This window comes from Muscardinus avellanarius, assembly GCF_963383645.1.
Source record: "Muscardinus avellanarius genome assembly, chromosome: 1".
In the NCBI taxonomy this organism is placed as follows: domain Eukaryota; kingdom Metazoa; phylum Chordata; class Mammalia; order Rodentia; family Gliridae; genus Muscardinus; species Muscardinus avellanarius.
This window is the reverse complement of record NC_137786.1, coordinates 66,483,818-66,501,701: the sequence shown is the minus strand read 5'-3', so window position 1 is coordinate 66,501,701 and position 17,884 is coordinate 66,483,818. Positions and strand designations below refer to the sequence as shown.

Sequence of the window (17,884 nt, the reverse complement as noted above, 5' to 3'; positions counted from 1 at the left end):
TATTAATCTTAAGTGTTCTAGTGAAACCAAGCCATTAAGAGGAGATTTTGGGTGGATGTAAACTTTTTAAAAAATTTAAATTGACGCCGGGTATGGTGGCGCACGCTTGTAATCCCCGTGCTTGGGAGGCGGAGACAGGAGGATTGTGCGGGTTCTAAGCCAGCCATGCTGGCTTAAGAGACCCTGTTTCCAAATAAAAATATAAAATAGGTCTGGGAGTGTAGTCCGGAGTTAGAAGGGCTTCCAGGAACCCCAGTACCACCAAAGAAAAAAAAATAAATTGACAATTAAAAATTGTATAGATTTACATTATGCAATAGTGATTGCACATTTCTGTCTGGCAGGTGGATTTTGCTTAAAGAGAAGCATAAGAAAATGAAGTAAACATTGTAGGACAGGGCTTTGAGTATTTAGAGTTTACTGGACTGAAGAGTAGGGTCGATTAATCTTTCCACATATCTTGGACTTTATCAGATTAGGATGTGGAATTTTGGAACTGAATCCACTCTGGTTGTCTTAATAGAGGACTTTTCTCTGGGCACAAAAGCAAAGCCTATTCTTATCCTTCTAACTCTGATCCAGCTCAAGGGTGAGTCTAGGGGTGGCTTCCCGACAAGCCCTAGAAGGAGGGAATGCTTGCCGCGGGCATCATAATTGAACAATCCTCCAGTACTTAGCACTGTCCCCTCCAAGCCACTGTACTTCCTGAGCATTGTCAGTCCCTGGCAACTGAACAGCCAACCGCCAGTAAGATCCTCGCTGACCCAACAAGTTCAACATCCCCAATAACTCTGCTTCTTGAAAAAGTCAGGACCACTTGACATTCATTCATTCATTCACATTTATTCAATCAACAAATATTCTCAACCCTGAAGAATCCTGAGTAATTCTGGATGATAAGGAGAAAGCTCACATATAACCAAGAAATAACAAAGCAATGTTAATGATACAGATGACTTTAAGTTGGACAGTTTAAGTTGGATATTTTTGTGTGTGTATGTGTGGTTCAGGGAATGGAACCCAGGGGCTTTCTACCTCTGGGCTACACTCCCAGACCTATTTTATATTTTATTTGGAAGCAGGGTCTCACTAAGTTGCTGAGAGCCTCACTAAGTAGCTGAGGCTGGCTTTGAACCTGTGTGATCCTCCTCTCTCAGCCTCCCAAGTACTGAGATTCCAAGCGTGTGCCACCACGCCCGGCAAAGTTGGACATTTTAATAAATCTACCACAAACAAATGCTAATAATTGTGAGGGGGTACTGGGATTGAGCCCAGGAGCTTTCTACCTCTGAGCTATACCCACAGCCCTATTTTATTTTTTTATTTTGAAACAGTCTTACTATGTTGCAGAAGACCTGACTAAATTGATGAGGCTGGCTACAAATCTGTGATCCTCCTGTCTCAGCCTCTCAAGTGCTGGGATTCCAAGCGTGCGCCACCATGCCTGGCTGCTAATAACCTTTTAAATAAAAAAGAAAGTTTAGACAGGGCAGCAATGAGTAGCGTAAGAGCTGAGCCAGGAACTAAAGAAGAGCTAACTATCCATGATGCTTGGAACATTTTTCTTTCCAGTGTCACTCTCTGAAACTCTTCTAAATCTCATTAAAGGAAAAACGTCTTTTCCTTACTTTTTTACTTAATATCCTTAGTGTCATGAACGTGATATTAAGTTGGAGTTAATTGCTTCCCCTACCAGGCTGTGAGCTCCTTGGGAGAAGTGACCGTGCCACTCAGCCACCTCCAGGTCTCTAGTATCTAGAACAGGGCCCTGCATGTGGAGCTCATTACCCATGGGGCAGTTCTGTGGGAGCCAATGAAGCGAACGCATTTCTAGTATTATCAGACCCGCATTATTCCAAAGGGCAGCCAAGAGATGTGTGGCTGTGGAGACCTTGAGATGTGTTTACGTAGGGTGAATTGAGATGTGCCGTAGGTGTAAAATATATACCAAATTCCAAAGATTTAGTACACAATAATGTAAAATGTATCATTAATAATTTTTACATTTATTTCATGTTGAAATAATAATACTTTGACTACTGGGTTAAATAACATTAAAATTAGTATTACTTGTTTCTTTTTAGATTTTTTAATGAGGCTACTAAAAAATTAAAAATACTTTATGAGGCTGGCATTATTTTTCTTTTGGACAATGTTGGATAAAGCCAAAAACAATTTTCATGTATAAATCACATACAAGTCTCTTGTCTCTGATTCTTATAAGGTTTTTGCAAGGAAGAAGAATTTAGTTATAAAGTCTGAATGGACCAAAAGTCCATGTTCAGAATATCCCAAGAATCGGAGTCACTTTTTATAAATTATGATCACTTGGGATGGCCTACACATTAGTAGGGTCATCTTTTATTTTTTTAAATATTTATTTATTTTATTTATTTTATTTATTTTGGTGGTACTGGGGATAGAACCCTCTACCTCCGGGCTACACTTCCAGACCTATTATATATATATAATTTTTTTTTTTTTTTTTGGAGGGGGCAGGGTCTCTTAAGCCAGCAAGGCTGGCTTCGAACCTGAGTGATCCTCCTATCTCCAACTTCCAAGTGCGGAGATTACAAGCATGCGCCACCACGCCCAACTAGGGTCATGTTTTAAGGAAAATTAATAATAATAATAATAATAATAATAATAATTGCAATTCTTTCTGTATTCCTCTATGTTGAGTCAAAGTCAACAAGGGCATGTGATATCCATGCAGCCAACACTTAAATAGCTCTTCAGCTTCTGGCTCTAAGTGCCTCTGCTTTATCCCCTCTCCTCCCTCAGCCTCCGGCATCCTGAGCAGTCAGCCACCCCTCCCAGCTCATGCTCTTTCCACTGACCTCAGAAGAGGCTGGCTCAAATAACACACTTGTCAAAACACCTAGGTAAGCACATCAGTGAAAGACACCATATAAATAGATATCTGGAAACAGAATGCTCCATACTGATAACCAAAACCACTTATAAATGCCCTGTTACCTTACAAAAGGTGTTTCCTGTGATGATTAGTTAAATGTGAATGTCACTAAAAGTTCTAATTCTATCAGCTCAGATAGACATTTCCTATAAAGGCAACGGCAAAACTACAGTTGAAGGTGTTAAGTTTTGGGGACAGCCGTGGCAAAACCATTGAATACGCCGGGCGTGGTGGCGCACGCTTGTAATCCTCGCGCTTGGGAGGCAGAGACAGGAGGATCGTGTGGGTTCGAAGCCAGCCACGCGCGCTGGCTTAAGAGACCCTGTTTCCAAATATAAAAGTATAAAAATGGGTCTGGGAGTGTAGCCCGGGGGTAGAAGGGTTTCCAGGAACCCCAGTACCACAAAAAAAACCCATTGAATATGAATATTACTGGGTTCAATCCCCAGTACTGCAGGAGAGAGAGAGAGAGAGAGAGAGAGAGAGAGAGAGAGAGAGAAATTAAACTTGACCAACAGACACTGATCCAAAACAAAAGTGATGTAAAAAGTGATCTGTGGGGGGTGTATTCATTTCGAGTCACCCCTTCATGCCAGTTTGGTCTGGGGCTGTATTTCTATTCTCTGTATTTCTATCTTTCTAATAAACTTCTTTAAATCTTCAAAAAAAAAAAAAAGTGATCTGTGGGAAAGGCTAAAAGACTGGGCTTCACTGATCTATATGCAGAAAAATAAAACAAACAAAAACCCAAGTGTCTGTTTATATCTTTCTCTCTCTCTCTCTCTCTCTCTCTCTCTCTCTCTCTCTCTCTCTCTCCCAAAAGAGACCATGAGTTTGAAACATTTAGCATAGCATTTGGCACATGTTCAATAAATATTGGCTGAATGAAAACATGAATGTATAGGTTGTTCATTATTTAAAGCAATACTGAGCTGAGTGAGGTGGCACACACCTGTAATCCCAGTACTTGGGAGGCTGAAACAGGAAGATCACAGGCTCAAGACCAGTCTCAGCAACTTAGCAAGACTCAAAGCAAAACCTAGTGCAAACTTGTTTCAAAATAAAATATAAAGGTCTGGGCTAGGGTGGAGCTCGGAGGTAAAATGCCCCTGGGTTCAACCCCCAGTACCAGAAAAAAAATTAAAAATTTTTAGAAAAAGCGATACTGCCATCATCACTTTTTTCTTGCTTTGTTTTGAATCCTTAGCAGTACAGTAGACAGTAAATGGCTCCCCAATATTACTCAGAATAAAATTTGAAAACCTCACCATGGCCTAGGAAGCCCACCTGGCCTGCAACCCAGTCATCACTAGCCTCTCCTCTGACTACTCTCCCCCTGGCTCACTCTGCTCAGAGACCCTGGCCTCTTGTGCTAAGGCAAGCCCACATTCCTGCCTCTGAGCCTTCGTGCCCTCACACTGGCCCCTCCCATTTTCTGGAACACCCATTTCTTTCAGCTTCTGCTCAGATGTCACCCTGTGCGAAAGGCTTTTTTCCATTACTCCATCCAAAACAGCACACCCCTTTCTCCTGCTGGGTTTGTATAACGTAGGGCCACCCAATGTATTCTATATTTGTTTAATTATTTGCTTTTCCCCACTGGAAAGTTGGCAAGTGTTGGGAGGGCAGGGACTTGTAACCCTTGACCCTAGGAAGTGCCTGCCTCGAGAATTCAATAAACATCTATTGAGTAAGCTGGGTACAGTGTGGTGCATGCCTATAATACTAGTACTTGGGAGGCTGAGACTGGAAGATCGCAGGTTCAAGGCCAGCCTTAGCAACTTAATGAGAGCCTGTTTCAAAATAAAGATAAAAAAGGGCTGGGGTTGTAGCTTAGAGGTAGAATATCTCTGGGTTCAATCCCTAGTACGACAAAAAAAAAATCTATTGAATGAATAAGTTAATGAACATTAGATTAGAGTCCTGATACTTGAGGACTAGTCTTAATTCTACCACTGAAAAACTATGTGACTTAAAAAAAAAGTCTCTTAACATCCAGTTTTGAATCTGTAAAAAGGTTAGTGAGAATAAATGTTTATAAAACCTCTCCCAGCTCTAGAATCCCATGAGCTTTAAAGAACCTCCTCTTACATATAATTTTGTATGAAATTTTAGCAACACACACACACACTATATATACATATACATTATATACATATATGCATGTGTATATACACATATATATCTACCACAAGCCCTCTTGAAGGAACACATCATTATGATTCTAAACCCTGCTTCAATGGTGAAGCCTTCTTGAGCCCTCCCAGGCCATAGGGATCCCAGGACTATCTCTCTACGTTGAGGTGCTTCACACAGACCTTTTTTCTTCCTTCAATCTCTTCTAACAGCAAATGTCATAATTATGTTTTCTCTTTCCCCAGCTAAAATGTGACATCTTAATGTGAAGTCAGTAATGGGTTCTCAGGAATTGTTGCATCTCTAGCTCCTTACATGGTCCATGGCACTCCACAAACGTTTAGAGAATGAATGAACACAGATAAGCCTAAGTGGAATGCAATAATGTCTTTCTTTCTTTTTGTGGTACCAAGGATTGAACCCAAGGGCATTCTACCTCTGAGCTACACCCCCAGAACCCCCAGCCCTATTTTTTATTCTTTATTTTGAACCAGAGTCTCACTAAGTTGCAGAGGGCCTCACTAAGTAGCTGAGGCTGGCCAAGAACCTGCGATCCTCCAAATGCTGGGGTTACAAGTGTACGCCACCACACCCAGCTGGGATCATTCCTTTATTACAAGTGGATACGATCTCCCTCCCCTGGCTGGTCAATGGTGGGTGGAAGGCAGAGCTCCGCTGTCCACAGTGATTCATCTGAAGGAATATGAGAAATTTATTGGGACCCTACTAAGAGTCACAAATGCCTACATACACTCATGTTGCTTGTTTAATCCTTATGAAACTATATGAATTAGAAACTATTACTATAATTTTATGGATAGAAAATTTGAGTTCAAAAGGGACAGGATTTGCCCCTGATAGAATAGCTAATAGGAGGACCAGGGACTTGGCTCCATAGTACAGCACTTGCCTAGCCTGCACGAGGCCCTGGGTTCAATCCCAGCACTGAAAAAAAAAAGAGCTGGGTGTAGTGGTGTTTGATTTTTTTTAAAATTATTATTATTACTGGGTGTAATCTCAGTCAGTACTTGGGAGGCTGAAACAGGAGGAGCATGGGTTCTCAGCCAGCCTCAGATACTTAATGAGGCCCTCCACAACTTAGTGAGATCCTGTTTCAAAGTAAAGAAAAAAAAAAGGGGGGGAGGGGGTATAGCTCAGAGGTAGAATGCCCATGGATTCCATCCCCAGGACTGCAAAAAAAAAAGAAAGAAAGAAAAAATCTCTTGTGTTAAAAAAAAAAAAAAAAACTGTTTCATGAAAAGAACGTGTTTCTGCTTTACTTGTTGCACATACTCAGCAGGTCTGGTCCTGTTGTCTTCAGAAAAGCTAACAGGATTCCTGTGCCTCTTGATACTATATATCATAGTCACACGACTGAATGATAGATCAGAAGGGTAGTTTTCTAATCCAGTATAAGAACTGTTCTTGTGATGATGTGCTTTTTGCACTATAAAAATATTTGGGAAGCCGGGGATGGTGGCACACTCTTGTAATCCCAGCATTTGGGAGGCTGAGACGGGAGAATGATGGTTCATGGACAGCCTTAGCTACTACTTAGTGAGGCCCTTTGCAACTCACTGAGACCCTGTTTCAAAATAAAGAATTAAAAAAAATAGAGCTTGCGGTAGAATGCCCCTGGGTTCCATCCCCAGTACCACAAAAAAAGGCATTTGGGGGGTAAGGTTATGGTACTAGGGATTGAACTCAGGGCCATTCTACCTCTGAGCTACACTCTCAGCCCTGTTTCATTTTTTTTTTTATTCTGAAACAGCATCTCACTAAGTAGTAGAGAGCCTCACTAAGTCTCTGCAGCTGGCTCAAACTTGTGATCCTTCTATCTCTGTCTCCCAAGTACTGGGATTATAGGTGTCTGTCAACATGCCCAGTTTGAAAGCATTTTTAGAATTAGAAGGAATGTTTCCTTGATTCAAAAGGGTAGCTATAGATAATTCTGTATATTTAGAAATGGTTTACAAGCACATTATTTCTTGCCTTGTAAATTTTTAAAACTAAAATTTATTTTCTCCTGATAACAAAATGTGATATGTGCTTATTATACAAAACTAAAAGTTCAAATAAATGCAAACAATTTAATCAACCATTATCCCATTATTTAGAAATAACTGGTATTATTAACGTTTTTAATCATAAGATAACATTTATTAAGTTAGCCTTAACCCTTATTAATCTTTTCTTTTCCTGTGGTACCAGGGCTGGAATCCAGGGGCATTCTACCTCTGAGCTACACTCCTAGCCCTATTTTATTTTTTATTTTGAAACAGGGTCTCACTAAATTGCTGAGGGTCTCCCTAAGTTGATTCTTCTGGCTTCAAATATATGATCATCCTGTCTCAGCCTCCCCAGTCATGAGATTGTAGGCATGCACTACCACGCCAGGCACCTTTATTAATCTTTTAAGCCTTTTTCCAGTACATTTTTTACTGTATGGTTGACACAATTCTAAATGATACTGTGAATTAATTTTTTCAAATTCAATAAGCATTTTCCATAGTTAGAATCATCATAAATAGCATTTTGATAAAGGCTTATTCATATATCAAAAATATGCAATAGTCATTCTGTGATTATTACTGAGGTTGTTTTCATGTTTAACCTTAATGTGCTTTCTCCTTCTTTTTCTTCTTTTTTTTTTTTTTTAGCACTGGGAATCGAGCCTAGGGGCATTCTACCTCCCAGTTCCAGTTATACCCCAGCCCTTTTTAAAAATTACTTTTTGCTTTTATTATATTACTGGTATTGAACCTAGGGGCTTTCTACACCCTAGCTATATAAGCTATATGCTCGGCCCTATTTTATTTTTATTTTGAAACAGGGTCTAAGTTGTGGAGGGCCTCCCAAGTTGCTGAGGCTGGCTGTGAACCTGCAACCCTCCTGTCTCAGCCTCCCAAGTACTGAGATTACAGATGTGTACTGTGTGCCTGGCTTTTTTTTTTTTTTTTTTGTACTGGGAATGAAACCGAGGGGCATTCTACCTCTGAGCTACACCCCCAGCCCTATTTTTTAGTCTTCTTTTTTTTTAGGTGGTACTGGGATTCCTGGAAGCCCTTCTACCTCTGGGCTACACTCCCAGACCTATGTTATATTTTTTTATTTGGAAACAGGGTCTCTTAAGCCAGCGAGGCTCGCTCCGAACCAGAGGGATCCTCCTGTCTCCGCCTCCCAAGCGCGGGGATTACAAGCATGCACCACCACGCCCAGCTTATTCTTTTATTTTTTGAAAGAGGGTCTCACTGAGTTGCAAAGGGCCTCACTAAGTAGCTGAGGCTGTCCATGAACCACAATGCTCCTGTCTCAGCCTCTCAAATGCTGGGATTACAAGTGTGCGCTATCACGCCCAGCTGTGCCTGGCTTTTTATGTACCTCTTTTTTTTTTTTTTTTTTTTTTCCCTGTCCTGGGGATGGAACCCGGGGCATTTTATCTCTGATTGACACCCCCAGCCCTAATTTTTATTTTGAAACAGGGTCTCACTGTTGCAAAGGGCCTTACTGAGTAGCTGAGACTGTCCATAAACCATGATCCTCCTGTCTCAGCCTCCCAAATGCTGGGATTATAAGCATGAGCCACCACACCTGGCTCTCTATGTGCCTCTTAATTTAAAAACAACAACAACAAAAATGTATAGAATTATGCTTCTGAGAATAGTTCTGACCTGAAAGAAAAAGTAGACAACTTTTTCAGGGGAAATTTCACACTGTTATACACAGACAAGGCCTTTCCTTTTTCTCTAATAACTTCTCAAAGAAAATGTTAGATGGAGCCATTCCAGCATTATCTATAGCAAGGATGGCTCCTCCTCAAAAGGGGTTGGTGACCACCCGAGGCCTGGAGCACACAGATCAAGGCTCACATAGTGGCTCTGAAGCTTTCTTGCTTTGTGCCCTCAGGAAACTACATGAAGCTTTTATTTCCTCATCTGTAACAAGAAAATCACTTCACAGTGTTGCTGCAGGGTTTGCTGTGAGACAACACATGAGAACACTTGGCACCATGTCTGGCCTAGGAATGGAAATAAAAAAAAAAAAAAAAGGAAAAGTTCTGTGGAAAAGCCAAGAAGATAGGAATGAAAAATGATGAGAATATCCCAAATTCTCATTTCTAGTCTCAAAAGAACCTAGGACTTTACGCCATATTTGAAAATAAGCATACTGAAGTGGTTTGATCCTGACAGCATTGAGGCAGGTGCGATCTGGGGGCTCAGGTCCCCCTCGTAGACCCTCCCCGCTGCCCTCTCCCTTTGCCCAGCTACAGCTACTATCTCCTTTTCCACTGTCTACCTCGGTCCAAAACCTAGATAGTATCTTCCATTCTTCCACTGCCTCCTGAAAAGAACCCTCCTGAAACTCAACTCCCCAAACTACCTGTCAGATTAATTTTCCAATAAAATAGTATGTCTTCTAAATCATGTTAATTTTACCGACTCCTTGTAGCCCATGTCATCCAATCAAAAACCAAAAAGTTGATGGGTTTTCAAGGCCTCCGTCACCATCTGGCTTATTCCATTATGTTTCTCCCTGCTTTCCTTGCTCTTTCTTCCTTAGTGTCTACCTTACCATCTACAGTGACAGCAGGTTGGCTTTCACTGCAGATAAACCGTGCCCTTACCTGGAGCTCTTGACCCTTGTTAGAGGGGAGCACTACTCCAAAGTGTGCTTCCAATTGCCGGGTGTTCACATTTTAGTGGGAATAAGTTTTCATGTCCTCTGAGGGAGTAAATGTTGGCTGGGCAAGGATACATTTCCCCTTTTCGATATGCCAGGAGGCACTGGTCCCGACCCCTGCCCCCATTCTCATCAGTGCCTTCTCTGTCTTCCTTTATGCATCTCCTGCCCACTCTCTAAGGCCCAGCTCACATCCATGACTTCAAGGGAGCCCTGACACTGCCCTCTCTCTCTTGACCTTCCACAGCAGCCATGACCTGTCCTCCCCTCTATTTCTAACATAGCTCATGGTCCCACACTCCCCATGTTTCTCACACACAAAGTTCTTGAGGTGAGAGCATGTGTGTCTCCCATTTGGTAGTCGCTCTGTAAACATGTGACCGGTATTCAAGACTCCTTTGACTGATGAGTTGCCCCAGTTAAGGCCACTCCATGGCTCCTTCTCCAGCCTCAGCACTACTGGCCTTGATTGGCAGTACTTTTAACTTTGGGTAAGAGGGCCTTCTGAAATGGTACACATCCAATCTGCTACTTTCAAAGTGTTTCTACTGATAGGAACAGATTTAGGAAGAGACACCATCAACTGACACACTTAGAGGGAAAAAAGATCTTAGAAAATAAAGGTAGGAACAAACCCAAAAAGAGAAAATTTCTGCTATTCTCAGCTGAAGAGGAGGAAGGCCCATCTTTTTATTTAACGTTACTTAATCACATTCATGTCCACTGAAAAGTTGATATATGGGCCCAACGAGCATTTCTAAAATTCATGCTTTTCTCCAGAAAATATATAGGCCCTTGTATCTAAAGAATCTCCTTACAGGGACCCAGCCCTGAGCTAAGGACACAGGCGAGGCCTTTGGTGTAAAGGTAGCCAGGTCCTTCTCTGCCTGCTCCCTGACCCCTTCCCCTCTAGCTCAGGCTTTTGAGAAGGTTCAGAGCCTCCGGCCAGGTGTGACCGTTCTGGCACAGTTCTGTGGTTAGGCAGGACCCCAAGTAAAACTCCAAGAATATACAAGAGCAGCAAGTCCCAGGAGCGGCAGTCAGGGGCAGACCTGCAGCAGGTGGGCTGCCATCCCCGCTGCCCACCAGCACCCCACCTCCAGGCAGTTTAAAGGGCAGAGTGCGTGGCCGTGAGCTGCGGAGGTTAACAAGAACAGGAGGTGAACCAGGCCAAGGCCAGGAGGGCTGTGGCCCCGAGCACCTGTCTGGGGAGGCTCTGCTACCTGGCATCGGGCTCCTCTTCCGACTCCTCTGCCTCGTCCTCCTTGCCCTCCGACTCCTCCTCGGTCTCCAGCTCGCGGGCCTCGTCCTCGGAGTCGAGGAAGCTGTCGGTGGCCTGGTTGCTGTCGCCGCTCGCCATCGCGTCCTTCCGGAGCCCGTGCCGCCCTGGTGTTCTCCCTCTCACTGCACTGTCTGCCGCTGGCCCAGCCGCTCCTGCCCTGCCTGGCCGGCTCGGGTTCCCCACGACTTTAAATAGAAGGCGTCAAAAAGTTTCGCCACCGAGCTTCTGGGGCCCGGCTCAGCTTCTCCTCTTCCCTGCCCTCTGCCAACTCGCCCTCCCCCACGCTCTGGCCCTGGCAGGCCTCCCAGACAGGGACAGCTGAGGGGCCGTCAAGGGCGGCCACCCAGGGAGGCAGCCACTGTATCCCAAACAGCCCTCCTTCCTGAACAAAGCACTTACTGGTATCAGGCTCTGCGCCAAGGGTCTGTCCCCCTCAACTCTGCAGCGGCAGGTGGATTCACGGCAGTGATGGAAACAGGATCTACAGAGCTAGGGGTAGCTTGCTTCAAGTTCCCCTGCCAGGAAGGTGATTCTAACACTAGGTCTGCCCAGCCCCAAAGCTGTCTTGAACCCCCCTAATCATTGCAAATTGCTATATTGTGTGCCCTCTTTCTCAAGTGGCCACAATTATTCATTAGCCAATGGCTGGTCTTTGTCTGAAATTCAGCCCAAAGGCCCCAGACCCCACTGGATCTTATAAACTGATGCTTAAAACTTACCTCAATGTCTTTCCACTACTGGAGAACCAAGAACCTCAAGATGATAAAATCCTGCCATGTTGCCACATCTTAACCTATCTGGTCTCTTATCATCTGGAGTTCCCAATATCCTATCAAGTCACTCCACTATACCTATATGTACGTAATTCTTTCTACCTGAATGGTTCTTCCCACCTTTACCTGGTTGCTCACCATTCTGAAATCCCAACGTTAAACCCAATCCTCCTCCAAGTTCCCATCTCAGCCTACATTCCAGAGGTGTTGGTATCTCTTTCCCACAGTACACTTTGTAAGTTTGTTTATCTTTGTCTCACCATTCCCAGCCCTTACAAACTCATAACCTGGCACCTGTACCTACTGAATGCTCCCTGAAGACAACAGGACCAGACCTGTAGAAAGGCATTCCTTTCATGAGAAGTGTCTTTTTAACTATTAGAGACCTTTTTTTTTTTTCAGTACTGGGGTTGGAAACCAGGAGCATTCTACCACCGAACTATACCTCAACCCCATTTTTTATTCTTTGCTTTCAAACAAGGTCTCACCAAGTTGCAGAGGGCCTCACTAAGTAGCTGAGGCTATCCATGAACCGCAATCCTCCTGTCTCAGCTTCCAAAGTACTGAGATTACAAGCATGTACCACCAGGCCCAGCTCAACTACAAGAGATTTTATTCAGAGTTGTTTAATAATATGGATGGAGGTAGGGTATTATTTACCAGTTATACTATCTTGTATGCAAATGCTGAGTCTACAGATGAAGGAACATAGCTCAGATATACTACAGAAGCAGTGGGTATCAGGAAAAAGCAAGTCTAATTTTCCAGGTTTCATTAAACCTTGTTTAACATCAGCAATATTCATTCTCTCAACACTAGCAAGCTTTTCCACTAGTAATTCCAAATGACCATGCTTACCTAGAGGGGGAAAAAGAGTTAGTAGTTGCAGAAATCTGTTAAACACTGAAATACAGGTAGCAATTATATGTTTCTTCAATTTAGTTCAAAATTTCTCAGGAATATTAAAGTCTACAAGATTTGTTTGCAAAGATTCTAGCTCGATTAAAAAAAATTGGAGTTGTTAGCTAGGTGTGGTGGCTTACAATCCTGATACGTGTGAGGCTGAAACAGGAGGATTTTAAATTCAAGGTCAGTGGCAATTTAGTAAGACCCTGTCTTAAACTAAAAAATAAAAAGGGTTGGGGGTGCCGGGTATGGTGGCACATGCTTGTAATCCCAGCATTTGGGAGGCTAAGACAGGAGGATCATGGTTCACGACCAGCCTCAGCTACTTAGTGAAGCCCTTGCAACTCAGTGAGACCTGTTTCAAAATATAGAATAAAAAGTAGGCTGGGGGTATAGCTCAAAGGGTAGAATGTCCCTGGGTTCCATCCCCAATATCACACACACACACACAAAAAGGGTTGGGGATGTAGCTCAGTAGTAGAGTGCCCCCTGGATTCAATCCTCATTAACCAAAAAATATTTAAAAAGTTGTAGTACAATACTTTCTTGAATAACAAACACAGAAATAGAAAGATTAACACAAATGGGAAATAAAAGAATTTAGTATTGACCAACAAATAATTGAGATGAAAAATAACTTATCTAAAAATTATCTCATATTAACAGCCCAGTTATCATATTTATATTGTCACAAAGTTCATAATCTTAGATGCCAAGTTTCTGATGGCAGGGAAGGGGGCCAACCATGGGAAATTCTGAGGCTTTATGAGGAAATATCAAAATGCTACAGAGGCAGAGCACCTTATATACTCTCATCCCTGAGAGTAGTACTGAACAGTGAGTAATATAATTAGTGCTTATGATGATTATCCAGAGTCATCACTAGAATATTAATTATACTCAACATAGTCTTATAAGTAGAACAATGTTGTGGGGAGCCATTAAGGTTTTCCCCTAAAAGAATATTTCTGATTTAGCTGACTGTCCTTTGCCCAGAGTCAACAAAGTTTGAGGTCATGGAAAGTTCAAAGTAAAAGGTCTGAGAGATCAGGTGGTGATGGCACAAGGGTACTGATTAACTGACCTGCAATGTATGTGCTTTGGATTGGTCTCTATTGTATTCCGGTAGTGATAACACGGGGATGTTAACTGACCTGAAACTATAAATACCTCAAGAGAAATGAACCCGTTGTTGAGCAGTAGAGATATTGACCCAGGAGCAGGGGTCGGCCAATAGAGATAGTAGGCTGGCGGTCCCCTCACCTTAGAATTAAAAAATTCTTGGAATCAAATTCTTAAGAGTTGAATTCTTCATCCTCACGTCTCTCTTTGGAACCCGTACTTTTGCCGGCTGGCTCCAGCACAATGTATAATACATTTTAGAACCCCCCCCCCAATTAATAAGCTCAACTGCATCAAAAGCACTCATTATACATCAGTAATCTAAAATTTCACCTATGTGTTCCGGGTGTGGTGGCACATAACTGTAATCACAGTACTTGGGAGGCTGCGACAGGAGGATCCTGGCAGGTTCGAAGCCAGTCTCAGCAACTTTAGGTCCTCCCCAACTTAGTGAGACCCTATTTCAAAAAAAAGAATAAAAAGAGCTGAGTGTGTAGCTCAGAGGTAGAATGTCCCTGGGTTCTATGCCCAGTACCATAAAAAAAAAATTACCTATTTGGAAAACTTCACTCCTATTATTGCTGGTTTAACCATGGAAGAACTTAATTCTGAGACCTTCTGAGTCTCAATCCAAAAGCAGACTTTCACAGAAAAAAAAAAAAAAACATCAACAATTTCCATATATAAAACTTTATTCCATTTGACATCATACAAAAATTTAAACTTAAAGAAGAAAATGAAAATATGCACCTTTTACAAGTCAAAGAAAGGCAAAAGTCTTAGTTTTTGAATTGGTCTGCAAAAAAATACATTAGAGGTACAAACTGTTCTACAGTAGGTCTAAAAGTTGTTTGCAGTCCTTTTGAAAAAGTTAAAACTGTTTTCAAAATTACCTTTTATATTTAAATTTATACGAAGTGACCAACTTACAAATATTTACATAAATCAAAAACAACCTTAATAAACACTGTAGCTTTTTGTTAGCAGCCACCACTATTTCGTTCATGTGAAAAAGAAATACTAAAAAAGATATTTTTACAAACATTTAGTTTTTATTTATAATACTTTTCGTGTCTTATCTAAAACACTTTGTAGTGGCTTACTGCCTAAAAATTCCAGTTTAGATTACAATCCTCTAATTGTACCCAGAAAAAAATCTGGTTCTACAAATAGGATAGAATCTTAACTTTGATGGTTCACTTTTTGTTGCTTCATGTCACAGGGAAAATAAGTGGGAAACGGAAGTAAAGCAAAAGTGCACATTGCACTAAGCTACCATAAAGCACAGGGGACTCTGCAAAATGTCCACACAAACAGTCCTTAAAACATTAATGACCTAGTAACTGCTGCAAGAGTTAAGTGCTCACGTGGCTACAGTGCAAATGTTTTAACACAAAAATCTGAAGCAATCTCAAGAGTACATCAGAAGTGTGTGAAGTACTAATGAAACGCTGTTAATACAGACACACGGAAGCCTAAGCCTGGTCTGTCCCAGGGAGGCAAGTGAAGATTTAAGGCAACTGCCCAGTATTTCATGACTCTGCAGTGATTTTCTGCAATAAAAGATTTCATTTTGTTTCAAGTAACTGAATAACTGACTTGAATCTTCACTTTACTAGAACAGATGTAGACACTAAGAAACTAGCCACTGGAGGTTGCACTTTAAGCACGTATGAAAGAGAGCCTTTCCAGAACTCCACATAGCTCTTCAGTATTAGCATGTGGTACAATTAGTTGAAGTTATATCAAAAACCTTTTACTGGTTCAAGAAATTTCCCAAAATATATTTTATCTGATTGCCTGAAAATTCATGCCATAATATTACTAGTCATCAATGTAAACATTTTCAAAAATACATTTTTAAATCAAAAGTTTTATTAGGAAATGCCATAATAAAATATGCAATCTTTATACAAGTATGTCCTTTTAAAAATAAAACTTGAAAACAAGAGGAACACTTAAAAAGAAACCATGATGGAGGTAAACAAAATGCATTATGATGTAATTCTTGTTCTTTATTTCTTGGAAGAATTTAAGAAATAGAGGCCGGTTATCTTTTCAGGATGGCAGCTCTTAAAGGTAGTATACTGTTCAAATCTTTTTTGTTTTTCAATCTGTGCCATGACTGGGAGAGAAAGAAAAAAGCATTCTTAAAATATAAATTACATGCAGAGAAAAAGACCAAAAGGAAAGTTTAAAAGAATGTTAACAGTGGTTCCTTCCAAGGTAAGAAAATTTTGAATGACTTCGTCCTTTGTGTTTTCATTTCCCAAGTTTTAAGCATAATCCAGTATTGTTTTCTGTCATCAGAATGGAAAATGTTATTTAAAAATTCTAAACCTGTGTGGGTCCAATTCATTAGTTAAAAAGTATGCACACAGGTGGTACAAAAAAGTATAACTCACAACGATAACATTCACAGATTAAATAATTTCATCTAAAAGAGCAAGGTAGCCAGGCGTGGTGGCGCACGATTGTAATCCCCGCGCTTGGGAGGCGGAGACAGGAGTATCGCGCAGGTTTGAGGCCAGCCGCGCTGGCGTAAGAGACCCTGTTTCAAAAATATAAAATGGGTCTGGGAGTGTAGCCCGGAGGAAGAAGGGCTTCCAGGAACCCCAGTACCACCAAAAAAAAAAAAAAATTAAAAATAAAAAATAAATAAAAAATAAAAGAGCAAGGTAATTAAAACAAAATCTTTCGATTTGAGAGGGTAATGGACACTTAACTTCAATTATCTGATTGGCTTTCTTGTGTCTTTACTCATCTCTTTCTTTTTTATACTTTTACTGGTGCATTATAATCTCACAGTAAGTTCACAGTTGATAGTGACATATATACACACAGCACTGGCCAGCTTTCCCCTGGCTCCCTCCCTACTCCCTGCCCCTTCCCCATACAGGATATTGAGATTGACGTTGGTATTTTCACGTATGTACACAAGTCAGTGGAAGTGTTTCCTTCATTAATTATCCCTCCCTTAGACCATCTCCTTCACTCCACTGGAGTTTCTCCTCTGTTAATTGATGTTCCACTGGTATCCTAATTACTCCTTAGTTTCCACATATAAGAAAAATATATGACCCTTCACTTTCTGTGACTGGCTCATCTCACTAAACACAAGATTCTCCAGGTCCATCCATTTTCCTACAAATGACATGATTTTGTTCTTTACTGCTGAGTATAATTCCATTGTGTACATATCCTATAATCTTATAATCTATTCATCTGTTGGACATATAGTTTGATCCCATAATTTGGCTATTATGAATTCTGATTATATAAACATGAATATATGCTTATATTAATATTTTTATTTTTGTCCCTTTGGAAAGATACCCAGGAGTGGTATAGCTGGATCAGTAGAGTCTGGTGGTACATGCCCATAATCCCAGTACTTGGGAAGTTGAGACAGGAGGTTTGCAGATTCAAGGCCAGCCTCAACAACTTAGCAAGACCTTATTTCAAAATTAAAAAAAAAGAAGGCTGGGGGTGTAGCTCAGAGGTAGAATGCTCCTGGGGTCAGTTTCCAGTATTAAAACAAAACAAAACAAACAACTCAACAAAGGAAAGAGTAAGTCTAAAACAAAATACCTATGTATACCCTTGGAAAAGGGAGATTTTGTAAGAAAAGAGAAACTAAAATTCTTATTCATACAATAAGAACCTGGCTCAATACTGTATCATTTCTTCAAACATTAGTTGTTTAATTGATTAAAAATACTTGTTTTATAGCTAAATAATCCTAAATGAAAGCTCATCTATCTAAATATTCCCTCGTGAGTATTTATTCAAATATGAAAGAAGTTCTGCAGGACAAATTTTCTATTCTGGTAGACAAACAAAGGGCCTTAGTTTGAAAGACAGTTTATTATAATATTTGAATTTTTAATTATTATTAAAATAAAGTCCATTCATATGCCTAAATAATGAAAAACTATGCCTCTAAAATGATCTTCACAGTTCTCTGGACTTTTTCTTCTATGGCATGTTTCCTTAGGTCTCACAGTAAACATTTCTAACAATATACTTCCCTTGAGAACTTTTTGTACACTGAAACTTTTTGAAAAT

General features: G+C 41.0%; 2 protein-coding genes across 10 annotated transcripts in view; both read right to left on the bottom strand.

Annotated features, from left to right (window-relative positions):
- The window catches only part of CMYA5 (cardiomyopathy associated 5), a gene marked incomplete at both ends in the record, with an annotated part of 94,907 nt that extends 83,814 nt beyond the window's left edge, over positions 1-11,093 (bottom strand). The window contains one exon of the mRNA XM_080712395.1: positions 10,957-11,093. Within this exon, the coding sequence (XP_080568521.1) occupies positions 10,957-11,093 (137 nt within the window). The remainder of the gene's footprint in view (positions 1-10,956) is intronic.
- Positions 11,094-15,866: 4,773 nt separating this feature from the next.
- The window catches only part of TENT2 (terminal nucleotidyltransferase 2), a gene marked incomplete at both ends in the record, with an annotated part of 54,718 nt that continues 52,700 nt past the window's right edge, over positions 15,867-17,884 (bottom strand). For all 9 annotated transcript variants that reach the window (XM_080709766.1, XM_080709772.1, XM_080709768.1 and 6 more), the window contains one exon: positions 15,867-15,941. In XM_080709766.1, the coding sequence (XP_080565892.1) occupies positions 15,867-15,941 (75 nt within the window). The remainder of the gene's footprint in view (positions 15,942-17,884) is intronic.